Raw genomic sequence first — 25,536 nt, 5'->3', positions numbered from 1 at the left:
GAGGTATGTATTAAATTCCTTATTTTGGAGATGCAGATTCATCTCATAAGCTCAACGAGTTGGACTAAATTGCACAAAATGGTACAGAGAGCAGCAGAAGCAAAGGCCATGTTCATGGCCTTTCCAGTGGCCATGCTAATTCTCGAAAAGGACAGAGGAAGGTGGTCTTTAGGAACAGCTACTGAAAGTTCACAAGATGGAGGTGACTTCCTCAGAAAATGGATGTTTTAAGCTATAAGATTCCAGATTCCGTTTCCCTCAATAGCTATGGGTTCTCATTTGGGAATCTGAATTGGTCAGTGTAAGTTAGGTTTGCTGCAGGAACAGGTTAACCCCAAAGTCTCACTGGCTTGGCAGAGAAAAGGAGAATCTCATATGCCCAGTAGACATCCAATTCAGGTTAACACTGGGCACAAAGAGAGATAGAGGGCCGTGCATTGTCTCCAAAAAGCTTAGTTTGGAGGGAGCACACACTTCTTCTATTCACAGCCCAACGGCAGTTAGCCCCATGGTTCTGCATAACTGTATAACAGAACTGCTAGGGGCCTGAGAGATATTTGGTGCTCAGTAAATGTATCTGACGTGGAGTTCATGTTCTTTGGGGAAACTGACCCTTCTTCTTTCCTCTAACCTGTACTATGGGCAGCTTGCATGACCTAGGTTAATCCAGGATATCCCACCCCCCTTGACCACAGTTCAAGGCTGAGCATGTGCCCCTCGATGGGATATTCACAGCGAATCTTTAACTTTTACTTTTTCTGGAGATTCAGGGACAATGACACTTTGTCTTTTTACAGGTGTAAGGAAGTAAACATGTAGTCCCAGGATCTACTGGGCACATTTGGAGGCTAAAAGGGAGCCAGCTTTAAATGACCTTGCATGAAACAAAGCAGTGGGTGACAATGGTGAGCCACCAGATTAAACCTTGCTGGGATTGAGACTCATCTCTGCGTTGTTCAGTTATGTAAATTATTAAGCAAACCTGACTGACAATTTGAATTTTTTTTTTTTTGCATTTTGTAACCAAAATAATCCTAATGGACCCCTTTTCCATATTTTCAGAACAAATTAGCTATTTCCTTCTTAAATTAAAAATCATTACTTTTTTATGGTTATCACTTTAAAAATAATTTACCTGGAAAATTTCGCTGTATATAAGTAAAAATTATTAGATCACAAATAAAGAATAATGCATTTCACTTGTGCTTGCTCCTTTCTAATTAAATACAATTCTCAAGACCATTTTTTGTGTTGTGATATGAACTCTCATGCTTTATCCTTAACTGGTATATTTTTTTCCCATTGAGTATTCTTTAACGAGAGTATTTTGCTTTGTCAAATGTTATTGTTGCTTGAATGTTAAGTGGCTTTGGCTGTGTCTGTGCATGTTTATCCTTTATAGCTGGGTGACCTCAACTTATTAGAGCTCTCCTAATGAGGCCACTGTCCTATGTGGTGTCTATTTGTAGATCTGTGATATTTCTGTAATTCTTCAGCCGCTGGAGTCACCTTGCCTTCTAGTAGACCATCTCACAAATGTACGTTACTACTCATAAACAAAAAGAATCACCCGAAAGAATGTAAGATGAATAAACAAAAAATTGATCTCTCCACTTAAATAATTTCCCTAGCCGATGCAAAGCATTATGTCATTATACTCTTTATTCGCTGCTTCATATTAGGGATTCTTACACAATAGTTTTTGTATTATACACGTTATGGTGGCAAGCCTAAATGGCCACTTCACAGTTTTGATTATGACACCTATACAAATTTTAGTGTGGACGGCAGTTATGTACCTGATTAAATTAATTTTGCCAATATTTTGATGTATCGACTATGTACTAGCAAGCCCATTAGATGCTGTTGGGAATATGTTACTTTCTAACATTATGTTCTAAGTGACTGCAAGAAAGGAAGATAGAAAGTTCTGTGGGGGAGGGAAGGTGGGGTGGGGAGAGGGCTGGAGTTTAGGGTAGGCAAGGAGAGGAGAAACAGAAGAGTTTCCATAGAACAATTCTATTAGAGCTGGGCTTTGAAGGTCCCTTACCATTGAGGCACTTGGGGATGGGAGAGTGGGATTCTCTGAAGAAAGCAAAGGTACAGGATAAGAAGTTTTACAGCACATCTGCTTTGGCTATAGCACAGGGCATACAAAGGGAAGTGCAGTTGACCTTTGAACTACACGACTACATGGATCCACTTATATGCAGATTTTTTTCAATAAATACAGTACAGTACTATAAATATACTTTCTCTCCCTTATGATTTTCTTAACGACATTTCCCCTAGCTTACTTTATTGTAAGAATTCAGTATATAATACGCATAGCATATAAAATATGTGTTAATCACCTGTTTATGCTATCCCTAAGGCTCCCAGGCAACCATAGACTATTAATAGTTAAGTTTTGGGGGAGTCAAAAGTTTCCAGTGTTGAAAGACCTATGACTCTAAATTGAAACTTCCCAGGACAATGAATGAACACATAGCTGCATGAATGCATATCAACATGAAATTTGACATCACCATGCGGAGAGTATCCAGAAAGCTTTCAGAGATTGGGAGATAGAGGCCACAGGCAAATGACTGAAAACCCCAATGGCATCAAGATGTTCAAAGCAAGGTAAGAACTTGGGAGGCAACAGAGACGTGACCTCAAAATTCTGAATGGACATTATTTTCAACATAGCCAAACTAATAATCAAGTGTGATGGAAGGATTTCCAGAGAATAAGGACTAAAACTACACCTTTCATACACTTCCAGGAAACTACTGGAACGTGTGCACTATAAAAATGATGAGGAAAACAAGACACACAGCTAGGGAAAAAGAGGGTAAACCTGAGAGAGGAGTAACAACGTCTCAGGTCACCAGATTGGAGCAGAAAGATGGAGGGTGGAAGGACCAAAGTCTCCAGAAAAAGAAAATTGATGGGTTACCTGATGTTCTGAACATTTGGAAAACAACATTCATTTGCTAGATCTTGAAGTGTTTGAAAAAAAATAGTAAGTATATACAAATCAAGCAAACCACAGGAAAGACAATGATCACTGCTAAGAGAGACAGGCTGTCTAAGGAAAGAAATGTAACCGTAGATGTGTGATTCGCGACAAACAAGACTGGTGTGATCACAGTAGTGTAACAGCTGATTATGGATCTGACCAAAATAGTGACATGACTGTATCATAAAGATGGTGGGGGGAAGAAGATAAGCTTGTGGAAGAGAGTTAAATGTTGAGAAATTGAGATATAATTGACATACAATGTTCGTTTCAGGTGTACAGTGTAATGATTTAGTGATTATATAAATTGCAAAATGATCCCTACAACAAGCCTAATTAACATGTCACCACATATAGTTACAAACATTGTTTTCCTGTGATGAGTGCTTTTAACACCTACTGTCTTAGCAACTTTTAAATGCCAACACAATATTCTTAACTACAGTCACCATGCTGTACATAACATCCCCCATGACTTCTTTGTTTTACAACTGGAAGTGTGTACCTTTTGACCACTTTCACCCATTTCTCCCACCCCCAACACCCAACCTCTGGCAACCACCAATCTGTTCTTTGTATCTATGAACTTGTTTTTCGTTTTGTTTCGTTTTAGTTTCTTGAGATTGCACATATAAGTGAGATCATATGGTGTTTGTATTTCTCTGACTTATTTCATGTAGCATAATGCCCTTGAGGTCCACCCATGTCGTCCAAAAATTGTAAGATGTCCTCATTTTTTTATGGCTGAGTAACATCCCATAATATATATACCACAGTTTCTTTATCTGTTTACCTATCAACGGGCACTTAGGATGTTTCTGTATCTGGCCATTGTAAATAATGCCGCAGTGAACATGGAGGTACACATACCTTTTTGAGTTAGTGTTTTTGTTTCTTCGGATAAATACACAGAAGTAGAATTGCGAGATCATATGTTAGTTCTTTTTTACATTTTTTGAGGAACCTCCATACTGTTTTCCACAGTGACGGCACCATTTTATACTCCCACTAACAGTGCAAGAGGGTTGTGCTTTTCTCCATATCCTCGCCAACACCTGTTGTCTCTTGTCTTTTTGATAGCCGTCATTCTAACAGATGTGAGGTGACAGCTCATTGTGGTTTTGATTTGTATTTCCCTGATGTTAAGTGATGTTGAGCATCTTTTCATGTGCCTGTCGGCCATCTGTATGTCTTCTTTGGAAAAACGTCTATTCAAATCGTCTGGCCATTTTTAAAAATTGGATCTGTTTTTTGTTATTGAGTTGTATGAGTTCTTTATATATTTTGGATATTAACCCCTTATCAGATACATGATTTGCAAATATTTTCTTTCATTCGGGAGGTTGCCTTTTCATTGTATTTATTTGGCTTTTGTTGTGAGAGCTAGCTTCTGATCATTACTTGGTAACTGGCAGTCCCACTAAAATCATATGGTTGGGAACAATCAGACAGTGGGGACAATCTCTCAAGGAAGTTCCCAGACCAAGACATATTTTTTTTTTGTGATTAATAACTATTTCTCTCATTTATCTGTAGTCATAACAGACTATTTGGGTTTCCTTTTGTCATCCTACTTATTTCAGTTTTTACATGCTACCTTGGCTTTTTTTAAGTTATTGCCTTAGCTTCATTTTTCATTTTTCTTTCCCTAGTACTTCATATGATAACCACCTATTTTAGCCCACTAGTGATTCCTTTTAAGGCCTAAAAACTTGAAGCTATATTTTTCTAATTATTCATAGCATGAATGAAGCAACATCTCTCGATTTCCTAAATGTTAGATGGAAAATGATCATTCATCTGTTTCCACCAACTCATCCCTTACCTTGTTCTCATTCCCGGCATCTTCTGGGAGGATCTGGTGTGTCAGGCATAATCTTGGCCCTGGTCAGCTTTGCCCTGACCCTGCAGCAGCAGCAGACACTGGGGGCTTGTTAGAAATCCAGTTCTCAGACCCATCTCACAGCTGCTGTGTGGAACCTGCATTTCACCGGGTCTGCAGGTGATTCCTATGCATGCTGAGGTTGGGGACATGGCGCTCTAGAGGCAGGCTGTCCCCTTGGATTGGCAAGATCACACATCTTAGAGCTGAAGGTCAGACAGTGGAGGACCAGTATCATATTGTCTCTCAGCCAAGAGGTTTACTCTTCTTCCAGAGGGAAATTTAGGTAGCTGTTTTTTTTTTTTTTAAACATGATGCCAAGGCTCATGCTAATTACATCTTTACCTAGAACATTTTTATCAATATAAACTGATCCTCTTTATACACGTGAAACTTTTTTATATTAAATTCTACTTTTCCACAATTAAAATAACTGCTCTTCCCTTCTGTTTTCCCTATTTGTCCCAATATATCTTTTATTTTTACGTATTTTTAATTTTTAAAAATTATGTAATTTATTTTTTAAATTTACATCCAAGTTAGTTAGCATATAGTGCAACAATGATTTCAGGAGTAGATTCCTTAGTGCCCCTTACCCATTTAGCCCATCCCCCCTCCCACAACCCCTCCAGCAGCCCTCTGTTTGTTCTCCATATTTAAAAGTCTCTTAAGTTTTTGTCCTCCTCTCTGTTTTTATATTATTTTTGCTTCCCTTCCTTTAAAGTCCTCATATGAGTGAAGTCATATGATATTTGTCCTTCTCTGACTAATTTCGCTTAGCATAATACCCTCTGGTTCCATCCATGTAGTTGCAAAAGGCAAGATTTCATTCTTTTTGATTGCCGAGTAATATTCCTATATATATATATATGTATATATATATATATATATATACATATACGTATATATATATATATGTATATATTCACATATATATACCACATCTTCTTTATCCATTCATCCATCGATGGACATTTGGGCTCTGTCCATACTCTGGCTATTGTTGACAGTGCTGCTATAAACATATAAACATTGGGGTACATGTGTCACTTCGAATCAGCATACCTGTATCCCGTGGATAAATGCCTAGTAGTGCAATTGCTGGGTCGTAAGCTAGTTCTATTTTTAGTTTTTTGAGGAACCTCCATACTGTTTCCCAGAGTGGCTGCACCAGTTATTTTTAAACTCTTTAAGTATTATTTAGTTTTATATACACAGAGAAAGTTTATATTCGGTTTATTCCCCACAAACCAATTGGAAAGTCAATTGTCACAGCTAATATCTTTGACTTCATGTTTTTCACCTTATTTTGTGCTTTTGACTCATGGCACTTCCTTGCTCTCTACTCAGTGTTTGTCATTTTAACATGTATGTTCTGTTTTGACCACTTCCATCATTCCCATTGATTTTGAAGGCTTAGACCCAAGTTTCCTGGCCTTTTATACACATTAACTCCAAAATGATTACTTGAGATTTCATGCAGTTTTCAAATTCTTTTCCATCAACTATTTAAACTGAACTTGAGAGTCAGTGGCTCTTAATTCACACTATGACATCCTCATTTTGGGGTTCTTAACTTTGCTTTACTTTCTGAGAGTTAAAGCATATTGTCAGTAACTTCTTGTACGACAGGCAAGTGGACATTATGCTTATAAGTCTTTTTCCCCTCAAATGTTCATGCAGTTTGTTATATACATCATGTCTTTTGCTCATGTGAACTGGATGAAATGTACTCAAGGTGTTTCTCTTCTGATTCTCATTGTTGTCTCAGATTAATGTTGGAAAAATTCTTAGCCCCGGTTATTTTTATTTCTTTGTTGTGTAGCCTTTTTCCCTGTCTAAATGTTTGAAGGGCTTTTCTTTATGTTATAATCTAAGCTTTTTGACTAAATGTGCCTAGATACGGGTCTCTCTTTATTCATTGTCTTTAGACTGCAACGAGCTTTTTCTACCTGCAAAATAAGGGGTATTTTCTATCTCAGAAAAAAATGTCTTTCGATCACCTTTGCCATTATCATTTCTATTCCCATTGTTTTGATGTTTCCTCTTGGGACTCCCTATAACTGTTAGCTCCTGTTTATGTCTCTGTTCTCCATTTTATATTCTTTCTCACCTTATTTTTATCTCGTCTTTTCTGAGAGAGCGTCCTAAGGTGGTGGCCTCCATTGACAATTCGGTGCCGCGCAGATGATGATCATTCCCGATGCCGCTGTGCAGATGTGATCTTTAGTCTCTTGACTAAACAGTCTTTGTCTGAGTCTGAGTCTTGACTCTGAGTCTTTTGTGCTCTGTCATCTTTAGTCTCCCTGTCTCGCTCAGCATTGGTTTATTTTCATTTCAGTCTTGTCTCCTCTTGTGGGTTTCCGCCTCTGTCTCCTAGAGGCCACATCTTCCTGCATCCCGAGGATGTCATACAACTTTCTACAGGTTTCTTCTGGATCCTACACTAAATGTCACTGAGGTATTCTTTTTCTGTCACTGTTCCAGATATTTCCTTCTTGTGTGAAGCAGCGTTTTATGAATGGCGCCATGTGGCGGTGTTATTGTTATTGTTCTTGCTTCTACTGAAGAGAGAGATTCCCACAATCAGCATTTGTGGTTGCTCTCGGCACCTCTTCATCCTCCTGGACACCAGTGGAATCCCCTTCTGAGTTTAATATGCAAAGTTTCTAGAGGTTCCTCCCTGGAATTGTTCTGTATTTTGATGGATTTATGTTTTCCTAATTGGATGGAGTAAATGGAAATCTACAGCCCATGGTTCAGGTTGCTGAGAGAGTTCATCTCATCCTTGACTACAAAGTTTTCTGGTTGCTCTCAGCAATCAGTGCTCCCTTGCCAACCCTGACTACTTTATACTGGTACTTTCTTGGAGTTTCTGACCTAGAATAACCCAAAAAGTGGGAGGTAAGGGGAACAACTGTAAAGCAGCATAAATGGAATGAGGTGTTAGGTGTGTGCTCTTCTGGTTATTACTGAATGACCCCACTTGGGGTCTTGAACAAAAGATAGAATGAGAAAGAAAAGGGTCTTCTTACCTGTTTTCACATTAGAAAGTCTAGAGTCATTGAATGTATCTAATTTTTTTTTTGTATTGGTGTGACGAGCCTTGTAATTAACTGAAATCAACCCCAGATTCTAGAAGTAGATAGGAAGCCCATTCCCCTTCTTACCCTTGCTGGGAGTTTTTATATTTTGCTTTACTACTAGAGGTATTAGTTAGAATTCAAGAAAAACTATTCAAAAACTGCCAGCTGGTGATGGTGACATTAATTTTTGCCCCTGGAGAGAGCCAAAATCATTCTAATATTACAGCTTGAAAGTAAGGCACACACCCCTATTAACGTGCTATGCCAATTATGTGTATCAGCCTGCTTCTAGATCAGTTAGCCTCATTCCAGAATTCACCTGAAAGATTTAGTTTTTTGCACGTAATATTTTTCACACTGTGATGGAACTGTGCATGATCTTACATAATCAGTATTCCTTCCCGAGGGGGAAAAAATTGGCTTTCAGTGATGTAAACAGATGGAGAAGTAAGCCAAGGTAGATTCAGGATCAGTATATAATAGCAGAAGCCCAGGAAGAAAAGCAACGATATCTACCAGAATAAATTTTCATTGCCTCTAGAACCTTGAATTACCAAATTCATATATAGTTAATTTTACCTGACAAAACACGTTTACAGAGTTCTTAATAATGTTTTCACTTGTGAGCAAATTACCTCTAGGATGTGCATACTGTGAATTTTGTCCTTAGAACACATCACTTCTCTCTTAACTCGTTTAAACATCTCTAAAATACAGATCAAACAAAACTGAAAATCAATTCACCTTGGTCTGCAATGCTCTGCTTTGGTATGTTTTAATCGTAAACAGTAAATCAAAATATTACTTAGAAACCCTCTTTCTGCCCATCAGTGTTTTTAAAGGAGATATGAGCAAAAAGTCCCGAGAAGACAGTGGTTCTAATAAGATCAATTTCTTTTAAAGAAAAGAACAGACTTCCAGATGTTGCTGGTATTCTGCTGGGGGCAGGAGGTGAAGGATCATGTACTGTAAAGATAGGTTCTGGGGAGAATGTTCTGGGCCTTTCTATTTGTCAATAAAACTTGTGCATCATTCTTTAGAAAATGTAGCATTTCAGCTAGAATTTAACATGTTCAAAAACTGTGAGCTGTTAGAATAAATCACATTTGGAAAAGGTTTTACTGTAACTCAGTGTTATATATCCTTCCTGAAGGACTTCAAAGATCAGCCCTTCACTCTGCTGATGCACAAAGGGAAAGGAAAATGGTTTTAAAGTGTGGTTTCTCTCTCCATATTACTTTTCACAGCAGGTCGCCTGTCCTTTCACCTGGTTTTACTTCTGTGTCTTGGTGGAGATCTGGAGTGGTCAGTTACAGATCTCTGACCAAAAAAAAATCTCAAAAACATGAGAGGAAGTTTCGGGGTTGATTCACTTTCAACAGTGACAGCAGGACTGCCCCAAACCTGGAATTCTAATGAGGCCTAATTCAAATCAATAAAAAGGTCACCATGGATAAGATTACATGAGCCAGGCTGTGGGACATGACCCAACGTTGAACCATTTAGTTCTTGTTTTAGTCAAAGCACATGACAAGGGCACCTATGAGACAGTGAGGGTGGGGTTCCCCCAGAGGCTAGGAGACTAAGCAGGTGACCTGTCAATCATCCCAGGAAGTCCTTCATCCTGGACTAGGGAATAAGGCAGAGCTGCCTAGGGCAGTTGTGGCTGGGAAATGGTGGGATATCCCTGCCCAGGAGGTGCTCAGCACCACCCCTCTGCTTTCTATCAGCAGCAGCAGTGTAGATGGGCAACTGGTACACACACAACCGGGGCATGATGGTGGATGGTGGCCCAGACCTGGCCATTCAGACTTGAGAGGCTGGCCGTCCCCTCCTGGAGTCTCATCCCAATACGATGGCTCCATTATAAGGGCCAACAGCAGCTGTGAAGCAACATGAGGACAACTTGGGCCTTGTTTGGGAGCCATTACAGGCCATCCCATGAGTGCAAATCTGAGAAACGCTTTGGGAGAGGGTTTTCTTCAGCCAGCTCGTCCAGAGGGACTCATATCTGAAGAATGTGGCCATAGGAAGAAAGCATTTCATTCTATAAACAAAGAGATGACGTCAATGACAGGGTTACTCTAGAGTTTCCCTATATTACAGATTAAAAAATTCAAATATTTAGTAATAGTAATTCTCCATTCCAGACTTTTTTTCCTTAAAATTACGAATCCTACTACCTAAAAGATACTAAACGTGATTGGGTTTATATTGTAATTTAAAAATTAGGGATGTCATTTTAAAAGAACTTGGAAGTCAGTGGTAGCGTTTAATACAAAGACACATACTTGACTTCTGCATGTGTAAATTAATCTTAATGCTTGTGTCATTACTGGGGAGCAGCTTAAGTTGGCATAAACCCCATGCAATTTATTTATGTGGTTAGTCTTCGGTGCAGGATCAATGATGGGACATAGTAGATTTGGGATGTCTGGCCCTGTAAGTCAATTTATAAAATTCCCGCAAAACCTGGGGAAAGCGTCAGCCTGTTGTGTTTTATTGTTTAATTAGCAAGTTGTCAAAAAGCGGCACCTTATAAGCTGAATGATGCTTTTTCACCTGTTCACTTACTTTTTATCGGGATAATGAGCTGTGGAATGACAGGAAGAATCTTGTTCCCCCCGTGTTCCAGCATGTCGTGGATTCCTTGCCGGGCAAAAAACTCGTAGGGAAATGTCATTTCACAGAGCCCCTCAAAAAACAGAGGCAAATAATGATGGTAATCCAGCTTCTCAATTTCCACCTGAAAGGAGAGAGAAGAAATGCCATGTGAAGACAACACTGGGGCGAAGCGTGGCCGGACCAGCTATGAAGCTGTCAACCAACTCAGGGGAAGCACATTCTCCAGGACTTTGGGAACATTTTACAAAGCAACTCGTCTCACAACCTGAAGTACGTCATCATGTCTTTATTCTATTGGCAATGGGGTTACAATCACCGCCCTTTCAATTTCAAGAGATTAAAACAATAATAATCGACACTGGGAGCATTTGTTTTGGGGATCTTCGTTAATATTTCACTCTTTGGCACAAACGCAATACTGAAAAGGATTCAAGGAGTCTATCGTGCGTATGTTGAAACATATATGTGAAAATAAAATGAAAAAAAAAACAGTTGAAAAGAGATTAGCATCTGAATTTCTAACAAGAACCTAATAGGGACTGCACATTAATATATTCTTGTGAAATGTGTCTTTTCGGGGCCTGGCAAGTATGCGAATGAGGAATCAAATATGATTGCGAGAATGTTCCCTGGAACCTGCATGACAAGTGGAATCTTGGTCCTATCAAGACAGCTCAAAATCAAAATACCGCAGTCTCTCTCACCTGCCTCATCTGGGAACAGAGATATATCACTTTTTCCATTGCTACATTTTTCACCCTCAATGATGCCTCTGTGCCTCCTTGTCCCGACCTTTGCAGTAATATGCAGCACCAATGGGGGATAGAAACAAAAATTCTGGGGTTGAGAAAAGACATGATGTGTTGGGAGCTGCAGGGAATTTGTTCTCGCCCAGGCCCTTCCCTGTCTGCAGTATCCATGACCTGGCTTGCTACCTGCAAGGTGACAGAAGTGATGGTGATATCATGGATGGAAAGAAGCCAGCAGACTCAGACTGCTTTACAGAGCAAAGGGTGCAGCATTTCCAGTAAGAGGTGCATACTTGCCGTGTCTTCAAGTCCTTACGAATGCATGCAGCTTCCAATGATCACCTTATAAGCAAATGAGGAGCTCATCAAGACCTTAGAGCAACCGCCTTTTCCATGAGGAGGTTTTTATACCCTCCAGCTCTCTCTCAGCTTTCTGGAGTCTCCAGCCACACACCTGCCTGTCCATGGGTATGAGTAACTGGTAACCGTCCCACCACATTTCCAAGTGTCTACGGTAGGTCTCGGTGAATCAAATGTCCTGCAGTTTCCCAAGTGGGAGGTTTGTCTCCAGTCTGCTCATGGACCACCCAGCCAACTGGGGAAATAGGGGGTTAGGAGTTCAATGTTTAGCTGTTCTCTCGGAATTGACCTTGGAAAATGAATCCCACAGGGAGGTTTATACAGACATCAATTTTATTTTATATTCCTTGTATATTCATCGAATTTACTTTATTCACACTAAAATTTTGTGGAACATATATCTAATGCCAACCTTCTCAAGGGTTTCTGTGTATTTGAAGACATTTGAGAACACTATTTTGTACAATTAAAAAAAATACTGCTATGCCATTCAGCCTCTAAAAGGTACAATGTTATTATCTATAATTTTACATTGTAGCCTAAGTTCTTAATAATATGTTATCTGTACTATATTTTTTCTATATTGTTGATGTTTTTCTAATTCTCTTTCTTTTAGCTCATTGTCACATGTACATGTCTCCTGTAAATAGCAAATTATTAAATTTTGTACTTTAACGTTATCTAAGGCTTTTTATTTATTTTAATACATTAAGCCATTCACATTTATCGCTATGTCTGGTTTTATTTCTGTCTCTTCCTTTTTGGTCCCTGGTTGTTGTCTTACATCTACTTTCCCTTTCTCTTTTGCAGCTTTATTAAAATGTAGATTTTTTTCTCACTTTTTTCTGTAATGATGTGAAAGATAAGACACCCTGTTTAAATATTTTATTGTGGCTACCTCATGTCTTTCTCAAACATTTTAAAACAAACTTTCATCACTTAGAGAAGCAAATTAAAAATCTCCTACTAAGATTGCTGACATGCCATTTTCCCCCTTGGAATTCTGTTGCTATGTTTCTTTGTATTGTTTGGGGCCACGATACCAACAACATCAACAACATCAGTTCATTTGATCCTTATAACAACTCTAAGAGGTAACAATTATCAGTATCTCAATTTTCAATATGGAGAACTGAGGCACTAAGAGGTTCAATAACTTGCCTAAGGTCTGCAGCTAGTAGGAGAGGTTGCTGGGATCTGAAACCAGACTCTCTGGCTGCAGGACATGACACTACTTCTTAGACTCTGTTGTTAGGCATAATTATAATCTCCTGGTGACCATTCCATTTATCCTCATGTCTCCATCCCTTTATCATTACTAATGCAGGCTGTCTCAGTCTACTCAAACACTAATATTGCCATAACTAATATCGCCATGGTTTGTCTACTGTATCTTTTTCCCCTTCCTTCCTTCCTTCCTTCCTTCCTTCCTTCCTTCCTTCCTCCTTCCATCCTTCCCCTGGCATTATGTTTTCACAGTATCTTTTCTGAGTAGCTTAAAGCTGCATTTGTTTTTTTTCCTTCCTTCCCATTTCACAATATGTCTTAATAAATATTGAGCACACACTATTCTTATTCTCAGATGTTTTGAAAAGAAGGAAAGAAAAACAATGGAAGAAAGAATAAAGGAGAGAGAGAGAAAAAAAAAAGAAGCAGCAATTGAGGGGCAGCAAAATTGAATGGAAGACTGAGGGAGAGAAGTTGAGAAAGAAAAGATTACCTCTAGATCTGTAACTACAAGCTCACTGACCATAGCCGTTCATTTCTACCAGAAATCCTTTTCCCGTGAGTTCTTCTGACCCATTTGACAATTATTTGGTATATCTGATATCATTGTAGATCTGTTGCCTTAATGGAATAACAACTTGTCAGTATATTTTGAGGTCACAAACTACTTGAAATAGTATAGATTATTTCTCTGTTTGCTATAGGGCGACTTCTCTTGTACATAACTTTTTTACTACTTGAATATCTTCTAGGGTTCCTCTTTTTATTATAATATTGTTTTGGGTGAAGAATGTGGCCTAGGCCTTGGTAAATCCTCTGACATTCCATTTACAATCAGGAGATATCATGTGTGTTTTGTTTAATGATATATCTGACTTCTCTCTGATGTACTTTTCTTTTTTTGTAAAGCTTCTGCCAGCTACGCATCGTTTTCATTTGTCCGTGGTAAAGTTGTCTATGCTTCTTCACTCCTGTTCTCTCTCCAGCCCACCTGTCTACCATTCATTCCACTGCAGGTGCATCTTCCCAGGTCGCCAGTGACCTTCACTTTGTCTAATCCTCAAGTCTCTTTTCTGTTCTCATTATGTGACACACTTGGCCCTGGGCCTCCTGACCCCACACCCCCAGCATTAGGGGCCGTCCTTGATTTCCTTCCTTCAAGTCAGGTGTTCAGTCCATCATTTTCCAATTGATTACATCTCCAAGCAAATTCTGATTTCATTTCCTTTCCCGCCATTTTGCATATATCCTGCTTAGTCTAAGCCATCAGCTTGCGGCAACCAATAATGTCCTTGTCTCCACTTTTGCCTTCCCGTTTCCATTCTCCATACTCTTGGGTCCTGATCTGTGGTTGCTCCTGACTCAAGTTTCAACAGGGCCTCCCTGATCCGTCCCCAGGTCCTGTTGCATCATACCATCCTTCTGCAACACTATTCTCTGGAACCACTGGTGCCTTTTGTTCTCTGACCAGACTAGCCTCACTTGTTCCTCCTTAGACACTATCTTTGAAAGCCCTGCTCCCCTTCTCTCCAGACCTCTGGGGTGTTGGCAACGCCTCGTATCTAGATTTCAGTTCAGTAAGACCCTCTTATCACTGCCGACCAACTCCGTTTGATTTGCTAGGTACACTTTATCATGTACTCATTGCAGCTTTTTAAGTTCTGTTGTTTAAGTTCTGTCATTGCCCGAAAGGGCGTTTGAAAGGCACATAACAGGTGAATACTCAAGAAGCACGTGTTGAATTTCAATTCCGACCTTTCGAATCTGTCCTCTGTGCTAACCCTTCGAGAGGATACTCAGTTAAGGGAACAATGGCCAGATGGTGAATGGCCATCTCTAGAGCCAAGACTGAGGACCGCAGCAAAGTGCACAGAGGGCCTGGTGTTGATCACTGGCCTTGTAGCATGATGGGGCCTGTAGGTTTCTATAGATTTAAATTTTCTACAATGTTATGTATTCTACAAATAAAATGCTATGTTTCCTCCATTGGGATTGCAATGATTATTTACATTTCAGGAATTTTATGAGTGTTTTAATAGACAATCAGGATGGTTTGCTTCTTGGTGTTTCTGTTTAGCCTCATTAGAAATCATTTAGGGATTAATTTGCTATTCCATTTATTTTTAAAACTTCAGAAGGAAAAGTTTTGTTTTTCACAGTATCATCAAAACGAACATATTAATGTATGTCCATAATTAATATCTTGGTAATAATAATACAAATTCTTTTTTAAAAAATATGGATGTTGAGAATAATTCAAGATGAAAACCAAAATTTAAAGAAAAGATAAATGAGGACATGGTGACTACTATCCCTTAGGATTCTTTTCAATCGATGGCTTCTTTTGTTCATTTAGATTACAAAAGGTTATTTATTTACTGTTTATTTAGAAACAAACCTTTTCTTTATTTTGGTCTTAGGCTAATTAGTTTTAATGACATATTACACTTTATAGTTCTTTAGTACTACTATAAAAATACTAGTTTTCAAACTTATAAACTTTTGGAAACTTTCTTCAACATTTATGCAAGAAATCCAGAATTAAAAGAAATTTGTCTGAAGTCCATCACAGAACAAGGGCCATTTTAGATACATCAGGTAAAATTACATGGTAATATACTGATCGATGATTACTTGGACATTCACTCCAGGAACATCAATTAGTTTTACTCACAGAATCTCTCTCTCTTTAAAATTTATGTTTCATAACTTTTTAAAGATCACACAGTACTCACAAGTTATCTCTAAATCTCGCAGTGACCTTTGGTCAAAAGCAATAAAATTCCAACTTTACCTGGCCCATCATATATAACTTTTTATCCCCGTAACAAATGTGTAATGTAGTAATGCTATACTGAAAGGTCAGAAACACGATGAGGTTAATGATTTTCATTATAAACCTCAAATTAGAAACTTATTCTTACACTTTCATATCTTTGCTTCAATTAGCAAATGAAATATAATTGGAAATATCTGCTATTACAACTCCTATAATCAGAACCGAGGATCTTGCTTAAAAATCACAAACTAATCTAAAATAGTTTAGGTTATCTAATTATCTAATAGTATAATCATCTATTAATATATTATGATTTCATTTGGACTTATTATAGGATTTCTAAAATCAAGCTTCAGCTCCACTCTTCTTCCTTGAAGAGGTTGTTGAGTTATTGAAAGAGGTCTCACAAATTACATGGGCATTACACACTGTCTTTTGGACAGTGTATGTAACATATTCCAAACATGGATGTACTTTTATTTTTCAAATGCATGTGGATGTGACTATGATGAATAACCGAAAGAATATCATTTTAAACTTTTTCAGTGATACTGAATATACAGTTAAAATTATGTACAGATACATGAATTTTTTGATGCAAAAATAAGATTTCTTAGCATGAAAAATGCTGTATGTCAAGTGTCAAAAAGAAGGACACCTCACACAGGCTGGAAGACAAGCTTAACGTGGACCCTTAAAGTCTGAAAAACACCAAAGTGTGTTCAATGCAAAGTCGATGTCAGGAAATCCTCAGATGCTAGACTTAAAGACAAAACCCAGAGTCACAGAGGTAATGCTGTGTGGCTTGAGAGAATATCGGATATAGACCAGATGGGAAGCCTGGGACTGAGGTTTCAATGTCTCCAGAGTCCAGGCAAATAGGCCATTTGGTAAGTGAAGGGATAAGCTGAGACTCCTGCATATAAGTAGAACCCTAGAAGGGCTGCCCTGTGAAAAGGGGGCCAGAAAGACTCTCATATATTTGTGGAAACAGAAAGAAAGTTTGTAGAAAGAGAAAGAGAGCTTGATGTGTGACAAAGCTCTTGATGGGAAAACTCTCCTTTGAGAAAGAGAAACCCGAAGGGGAATGTAAAGTCAGGGAATTAAGAAAAAAACATTGTTCCTCAACCTTGGGAAGGAAACTTCTGGGGCCCAGACAAAGCAAATGCCAAAGTGTTAATACTTGCATCATCTAGGTGCATAGGGCTGCCACAGAAAATACAACCCCGCTAACACTTAGCACCATCGTGGTGATGGAGCCACCATAAGGAAGACTGACTAGACCAGTGAGCATGGGAATGAGCTCTGGAACTAGCAACTAGAAATTACAGAATAAATCTGGAAAGAATTTTTTTAAATGCTTAAAACGTAGAATATTGCATTCTTTAGGAAAGAACTAAATAAGATTCCTGAAGAATATAGAGCATCATTAACTTAAGAATCCAGTCGTTGGTGAACAGGCTGACCCCAGATGAAAAGAAAAGGAGGGGACTGGGTCACAGAACCTGGAAGGCCAACGCAGAGGCAGCACAGGTGTCCGCCATCTGGGATGCTCCCACACGTGACCCAGGGGGGTTCCAGGGAGGCAGGAAAGGCAGTATTTGGAGAAATCATGCCTGCGCATCTTCCGTAATTGAAGAAAGATGTGCATCTTCAGACTGAAGGTGCAAATCTGGACGCTTTTCAGAAAAACTATCAACCTCCAAAGTCAAGGAAAACATTTAAAAGCATCTGAAGCAAAAGACGGATTACATATAAACAATCAAAATTACACTTGAAATTACACTTCTCATTGACAAAATAGAGGCCACAAGACAGGGTAAAACTCCCTCAACACACTGAAAAGCAATCTTCAGTGCCATACTTAGCCAAACCAGCATGCAAGATAAAGGCAAACTAAATGGATTTGACCAAGATGGAGATTTTTGTTTCTTTGTTTGTTGTTTTAACCCAGAGATCATCATCCTGACTGAAGGATAAAATGTACTAAAGAATAAGCTGAGCACAAGACAAAGAAATGAGATGCAAGAGATAATAGTAAATAAATTGTTGAACAAATGGATAAGACCAAGTAAGCACTGACTATAAAAATTAAAAAAAAAAATCATCAATTGTGGTGAGGTTACAAAGTGAGGTCGCGATACTAGAAAGCAAAAGTAGAGACGATGATAAGGTGATCTGAATCAAAGTAAGTTCCTTGCATTGATAAGGATGAGGAATAAGGTTATCGGTTAGCTTTAAAATTAATTAAGCGTATTAAAGTGCAAGGGTACTCACGGAAAGAATAGAAATGAAATTAACTTTCAAGAGAGTAGAATGTAGTAGACGGAATGAAGAAAGCTCTATCGACAGAAGACAGAGTCCTCCAACAGGAGGCTGGTCAAACATCCCCCCCAGGAAAATGCATGAAGAGGACATAATATGTAGGATGGATCCAAATATATAAGTAACTATCACAAGTATAAATAGATTAAATTCTCTTATTAAAAGATTGTCGAGGCACCTGGGTGACTCATTCAGTATAGCATCCGACTTCACCCCAGGTCATGATCTCACAGTTCGTGAGTTCGAGCCCCACATTGGGCTCTGTGCTAACAGCCTGGAGCCTGCTTCAGATTTTGTGTCTCCCTCTCTCTCTGCCCCTCTCCCCCTCGCATTCTGTCTCTCTCAGAAAATAAACGTTAAAAAAAATTTAAAAAATATAATGGCACAGAAAAGTGAAAAACAAAAAGGTAATTATAAGTATGATCTAGGATAAATTCCTGGAAGGGAAATTGCTTTCTCAAAGGATGTATAATATCTGCAGTTTTGATAGAAATTGCCAAATGGTGCTTCATGGGATGGTACTAAATTACATTTTCATCAACAATAAATGACAGCAGCTGTTTTTCCATTGTTTATCCAAAGAAAATTCTACCAAAGTTTTGGATTTTTGACAATATTACAGGTAAATTTCAATATTTCAGTGTTGCTTTAAGTTCCATTTTTCTTAATGTGAGAATAATCACCTTTTAAAGATATTTTTGAAAGCCATTTGTACACCCTTTCCTGTGAGTTGTCTTTTCACATCCTTTGCCACCACTGATATTTGCTTTCTTTTCTCTCTCTCTCTCTCTCTCTCTCTCTCTCTCTCTTTTTCTTTCTCTCTCTGTTTCTTAAGTTCTTTTATGTTGTGGAGATATAACTTTTGTATGTTATGGAAGTTTCAAAAAAAATTTTTTTGCCATGAAGACTTTTGCTTATTTGTTTTAGAATTCATTAATCTTTTGTGGGGTTCTGAATTTTGAGTCATCATTAAAAAGCTTTTTTCCCCCATTTTGTAACAGAAAGAATAGAAACAATTAGAAAAGACAATTTATAATGGTTTATTCTAGTATTTTTATGATTTCTTTATACTGAAATCTTTAATCCATTTGTAACTTTTCTTGGTGTAAGGTGGGAGACTTTCTTCAAACTGTAACTGTTATCCAAGGGCTATCCTGTTGTCCCAAAGTATTTATTAAATAATCTTTCACTGATTAGAAAGCCCTACTTCTTGACTTTCTGTTTTGTTTCACAGGACTTTCTTATTCATAAACCAGTACTATTTTTATTTGATTATCACACGGTATAACAGATTTTAGTATCTGGTGGGCTAGCTAGTCACCCCCATGATTGCTTTCGTTTTCTGAGTTTTTAAATTATTATTATTTGTTTCCCTTTCAGTATGAAATTTAGACACATTTTAGACATAAGGTCTACTTAATGGGACTCTATAAAACCTTGCGTTGAATAATTAGATAAGACAGATTTTTTACAAGCATCCTAGAGACAGTTTAGGAAACTGAACAGTGGTAAGACGCAAAGTAAGTTTCAAGAGATTCCAAAATATCTATGTCATATGTGTCACGTTTTTTTGAAGAAAATTAAATAATACAAATGTTGAACTAACTAAACAATAGGCAAACTTTTAACCTCCATATATTTGGAAATTTAAAAACACTTTTATTAAAAAATTGTTTTAATGTTTATTTATTTTTTGAGAGGGAGAGAGAGAGAGAGAGCGTGAGCAGGGCAGAGAGAGAGAGAGAGCAAGACACAGAACCCGAAGCAAGCTCCAGGCTCTGAGCTGTCAGCATAGAGACTGATGTGGGGCTCGAACTCACGAACTGTGAGATCATGACCTGAGCTGAACTCGGACGCTTAACCGAATGAGCCACCAAGGGGCCCCTTAAATAAGACACTTTTAAATCACTAAGAGACCAAAGAGAAAATCCTTACAGAAATAACATGTTAAAAATTGAATCACAATGAAATGATCTAACCTTAAAAAAATAGAAAAATGTCCCATTTGTACAGACTTTTCAAGAACAGAAAAAGAAGGAAACGACACACTCACTATCAGAGGCCAGCATAAGCTTGTCACTACGCTCAGCCCAATCTCACTGAATTGAAATAAAGCACGAGGCAAACTGAATGCAGTGGCATGTTCAAAACCGTGGCCACGTAAGGGGCTCCTGGGTGCCTCAGTCTGTTAGGCGTCTGACTTTGGCTTAGGTCGTGATCTTACAGTCTGTGAGTTCAAGCCCTGCATCGGGCTCTGTGCTGACAGCTCAGACCCTGGAGCCTGCTTCGGATTCTGTGTCTCCCTCTCTTCCTACCCCTCCCCTGCTTGTGCTCTCTCTCTCTCTCTCTCTCTCTCTCTCTCTCTCTCTCTCAGAAATAAATAAGCATTAAAAAATTTTAAAAAAACACAAAAACTGTGGCAGGTAGGCTGTACTGCAGAAACACCAGGATACTTCAACAGCATGTTTAAAGTTTTAAATCAAAGGAGGAAAAATGAGATCATCTTCATAGATGCACACAAAGCATTTGATGAAATCATTCATTAAAAAATAAAAACTCAATGCAAAAACCTACAGCAAATTATCATACTTTACGGTGAAATGTTAGGAGTATTCTCATTATGGAGAAATCCATGCAAAGGAGACAAGGAGACTGTTATCATCTCAACATTGCACTGGAGGTTCTAACTAAGGAGGAATGTAAAATACGTATGAATATTGGCAAGGAAGAAACAAAACTCTTGTCATTTGAGGATGATTTAACTATGTACATAGAATGCCCAGAGAATCTACAAACAAGTTTAATTAGGAAGAGAGTTCAGAAAAATTGCTGCATAAAAGATCAGCACACTAAAAATAATAGCATTCCCATATGCCACTAAAAACTACATAGAAAATATTTTTTAAAATATTCACAATCGCAAGAAATAAAGCAAAACAAACCCTTAAAGAAAACTGGTAACAAAGCTAACAGTCAATGCATAAGACGTTTATGGGGACAAGGACGAAAGGTTATTGATAAGCACAAATGGAAGAATGGTACAGTGTTCTATAAACAAATGAGTATATTGACTATACTCATGGATGGGTGGACTCAATCTTATAAAGATGGTGAGTCTGTCCAATTTAAATTTTTTAACGTTTATTTATTTTTGAGAGAGAGACAGACAGACAGAACATGAGTGGGGGAGTGGCAGAGAGAGATTGGGACACAGAATCCGAAGCAGGCCCCAGGCTCTGAGCTGTCAGTACAGAGCCCAACATAGGGCTTGACCCCATGAGCTGTGAGATCATGACCTCAGCTGAAGTTGGATGCTCCACCGACAGAGCCACCCAGGTGCCCCAGAGCCTGTCCAATTCAATCTATAAAGAGTGGAGAGTCTTGGTGACACGTTGGGACTACATGCCAAGCAGTTGCAGAGTGAGGATTGGAGCCCAGTGCTTCTTGCTTCTTCCCGTTGACCTGCTCACCTTTTTTCACCATCTTGATGGCTTGTTGCTTTACTACCAATACTGAAAGCTCTGTCTAGCTGAAAGGTATTAATTACTGAGTAACAAATCTGGACTTGAGAATGGAGAATCAAATTATTTTATGGAATAACCTTATTTTAAGTTTCTGTCAAAAATGCTAACAAGACAGCTAAAGGTCAGTTGTAAGCAGATCTCGAATTTATGCACACTTAACCTTTATTATCTGGGAGTTGTATGTTCCTAACTGCAGCAGTCGATGAGTGATACTTTCAAGTGTAATAAATAAAGAAGAAATAATCCCTTGCTCTATAGCTGTGAACATTCCCACCTTTGGTCACCTGTCATAAAGTTAAAGGAATTTCCTTAAAAACTTAAAAATAGCATAGTTTTTTAAACCAACAGGCCATAAAAGGAGCAAACTATGAATTAATCCACATCTTTGGAGTTTCTCTTTCCTTTATCACATTTCTATATAATGCTAAAAATAGTATGATTTTGTCACAGGCAGAGAGGAGATACTTATATTTGGGGATAACAAGTGTTAATCAAACTGAGAAGCAAGAAATGAATGATAGACCTGGAAAGTTCTGCAGTTTTAGAAGTTGGGACAGAGTTGGAAACAGATCACTTGTGGCTTTTACCACTGGTGCTAATTGCAAAACATGGCATTAATTTATAAAAATTAGATAATGTACTGTGACCTTTAATGCACTCAGCCAAATGGGTAGAATTAAGGAGGTTTGGAAAGGATTAATTCAGGTGAAGTTAATGTCAGGAAGCAATTTTAGGAAAGCAATTGTTATGATGGCAGTATTGACTGCCTCTTTTATCAGCATATAATTTTTCTATGCATGTATTTTTCAGGGATTAGATATAAACTTATTAAAGTTGTTTAAACACACAAGTTCTTATATTTCTTAGTCAAATTTCACCTAAAAAACTAAAGCGAGAGATATAGTGAATAGCTTACGCTAGTTATAGTGCTGTGCCGAATGTCAAGGAGAGATGGGGATATTAGTGGGTAGGAAAAAGATGAGAAATACGACTTCCTCCATTGGATTCACATTTTAATATTAGCAGTTTGTGGAGAAAATGAATTAGTAACAGTCTGCCTTTACAGAGAGCAGCTTGGGTTTGAAATTGGGCAGATCAAGGTTCAAACCCATCACTTGCATGTACTGAACCTCATCACTTCCAAACTCTGTGATTAGTGGAGAGTTACTGTGCCTTTCTGGGCCTTAGGTCACTTTTTATAAACAGATAGCTAATTCCCAGGGTTATCACAGGGATTAAATGAGATAGCATGTGCCAAATGATGTTAATTCCTTTCTCTATTCTCTTAAAAAGAAGAATACCCTCACAAAAAAAGTAAGTAAAATTTCAAAGTAGTACTTGATTAAATGCCAAATGAGAAGTACATCCCAAGGGTATATAGGAAAATGCCCTGGCTCAGAGGAACGGGAGATAGTTATGGGTTGGAGTAACAGGAAAAGTTTCCCTGGAGAGGTGGATCCTGATGAGCCTTGCAAGGTGGGAAGGGGCGAGCATACTGAGCAAAGACATGCAGGTGAGAACTGGACACAAGGTCATCAAGAGACAGTGCTTAGTTAAGTTTGGATAATGTTGGGGAGGCAGGAAGGCACCTTCTGCCATCCACTGTGACTGGACTGAATACTTCAGGCATAAGGAAAATACAGATGGTTTTCAAGTAAGGGGTTGACATGATTAAATACCATTTAAGAAAGAACAGCCTAGCACTTATTCATCTTGCATAACTGAAAATTTATACGCATCAGGTATAAATTCTCCCTCCCAGTCCCTAGGGACCACCATTCTATTCTCTGCTTCTATGGGTTGGACTCTGTTAGGTTCCTCCTATAAATGGAATCATCCAGTATTTGTCCCTCGGTGTCTGGCTTATTTCCCTAGCATAATTCTCCAAGTTTTCTCCATGTTGTCACATACGGTATGATTTCTCTCTTTTAACTTTTTGAGAACCCTCCATATTGTTTTTCACAGCAGCGACTCCATTTTACATTGTTGTCAAGAGCACACAGGGTTCCCTTTTCTCTACATACCCTCCAATACTTGTTACCTTTTGGTAATAGCTATCCTAACAGTCCCAACAGGTGTGAGGTTGTTTATCTTGTTGTGGTTTTTATTTGCATTTCCCTGAGGATTTGATTAGTGATGTCGAGCACCTTGTCATATACCGTTGATCACTGTAGGTCTTTTTTGGAGAAATGTCTGTTCAAGTCTTTTGCCCATTTTTAAATCAGGTTATTTTTTTTTTAATTTTTTTTAATGTTTATTGCTGAGACAGAGAGAGACAGAGCATGAGTGGGGGAGGGGCAGAGAGAGAGGGAGACACAGAATCAGAAGCAGGATTCAGGCTCTGAGCCATTAGCACAGAGCCCGATGTGGGGCTCGAACTCACGAACTGCAAGATCACAATCTGAGCCAAAGTCGGATGCTCAACCGACTGAGCCACCCAGGCGCCCCAGGTTATTTGTTTCTTTCCTGTTGAGTTATAGGAGTTCCTCATATATTTAGGATATTAACCCCTTATCAGATATAGGTTTGCAAATATTGTCTCCTGTTCCATAGATTGCTTTTTATTTTGTTGTTTCCTTTGCACTGCAGAAGCTATTTGGTTTGATGTAGTTCCATTTGTCTATTTGTGCTTTGGTGTCATACCCAAGAAATCACTGTCAAGATCAATGCTAAGAAGGTTTCCCCCTATGTTTTCTTCTAGGAGTTTTATAGTTTCAAGTTTTATGTTTAAATCTTTAATCCATTGTGTGTGTGTGTGTGTGTGTGTGTGTGTGTGTGTGTGCATGCGCGCGTGTGCGTGTGTGTGTGTGTGTTAACAGAGTATAACCAGACCGTGTAGTACAGGATAACTTAGAAAGATCAAAATACAGGAGTACATGTCTAGGCATAGAATCATCAGCCAACATACCTGAATTGTGGTGTTGACCTAGAAAGTAGGTTGAAAATGACAGGAGAAGGAAAAGAATGTCAGAATACTTTACAGGATTGGATGATACAGGATTGGATGATTAATGGACATGGGAGAATAAAGAACTTGATGGAGTCTATGTAATGGCTTGGTTTCCAACATGGGAAATGGCATTGGTATTGGGAAGGGGCTGAATTACGGGCCGTAAGTTCAGTTTCAGATGTAAGCCGGGAGACTTCTGGACGGAGCTGCCTAAAGATGTAAGATGCACATTTTGCGTTTTGGAAATAGGGTAGTACCGGTGAGACAATTTTCAGAGTCATTTCAGAAAGGCCGTGGTCTTATAATAGCGTGAACTGACGAGATCTTTGAGAGAGCCTGTGAGGACTCCCCCATTAGGAAAACAGAAGAGGCAGAGGGCTTGGTGGGCAGGGAGCTAAGAGTATCAGGCAAGACAACTAGTGTTGATGAACTTTGCTCTAAGGAAAAACATGGCTTGAATGCCCTGCTAACCCATCATAGGGGAAACAAATGGCAATTATTGGAAATATGAAAACTGACAAGCTATATGAAATCAGGTACGTCGACTGTGGAACACAAGTCAGGTGCTAATTGTTTTGCGGCAATATAAAACCAATTTTTTCCCAGTAGGCCAGAAATATTTACAAAGGAATTTGAACCATCGCATGAAGAGAGAACTATTCTCACCACTCAGAAATACCGTGTTCCTCCCTCCCAAAAGCTTGTGTCCCGCTAGGCCTAGGAATGGGCTGGCCAAGCTTACAGTCTGTGACCCAGTCTTCGCTCCACGCGTCACTGCCAGAACCAGGCAAGGAGACATGGAAAGACCCTACTGTTAAAAATATCTCCACAGACTTACCAATTAAAGTTCGATTGAATTTCTTTTTAAAAACAAAACACCTTTTGGTGTGCTTCAGCTTTGCATGATGTTTACATCCTGTGGTAAAACCAAAATTGGAAAGCTGAATTGCTCCTCTCCAAGTGCTGGAAGAATTGGACCGTGTCACTGGTCCAATGCAAAGAAAGGGAGGTAATTCAGGTGCCTG

The 25,536-nt window shown here is 38.7% G+C and overlaps 1 protein-coding gene and 1 long non-coding RNA gene across 3 annotated transcripts in view; one reads left to right on the top strand and one right to left on the bottom strand.

The window, feature by feature from the left end:
* Positions 1-25,536, bottom strand: part of PACRG (parkin coregulated) — a 512,384-nt gene that overhangs the window by 219,346 nt on the left and 267,502 nt on the right. For both annotated transcript variants that reach the window (XM_060614499.3, XM_060614497.3), the window contains exon 3: positions 10,547-10,718. In XM_060614499.3, the coding sequence (XP_060470482.1) occupies positions 10,547-10,718 (172 nt within the window). The remainder of the gene's footprint in view (positions 1-10,546; positions 10,719-25,536) is intronic.
* The window catches only part of LOC132666386 (uncharacterized), a 41,545-nt gene that overhangs the window by 5,157 nt on the left and 10,852 nt on the right, over positions 1-25,536 (top strand). Inside the window, exons 2-4 of the long non-coding RNA XR_009604634.3 lie at positions 798-905; positions 2,472-2,625; positions 2,768-3,007. This is a non-coding gene — a long non-coding RNA (uncharacterized LOC132666386). The remainder of the gene's footprint in view (positions 1-797; positions 906-2,471; positions 2,626-2,767; positions 3,008-25,536) is intronic.

This window comes from Panthera onca, chromosome B2 (assembly GCF_046562875.1).
Source record: "Panthera onca isolate mPanOnc1 chromosome B2, mPanOnc1 haplotype 2, whole genome shotgun sequence".
In the NCBI taxonomy this organism is placed as follows: Eukaryota; Metazoa; Chordata; class Mammalia; order Carnivora; family Felidae; genus Panthera; species Panthera onca.
The sequence above is the reverse complement of the archived record's forward strand: the minus strand, read 5'-3'. Positions and strand labels throughout refer to the sequence as shown.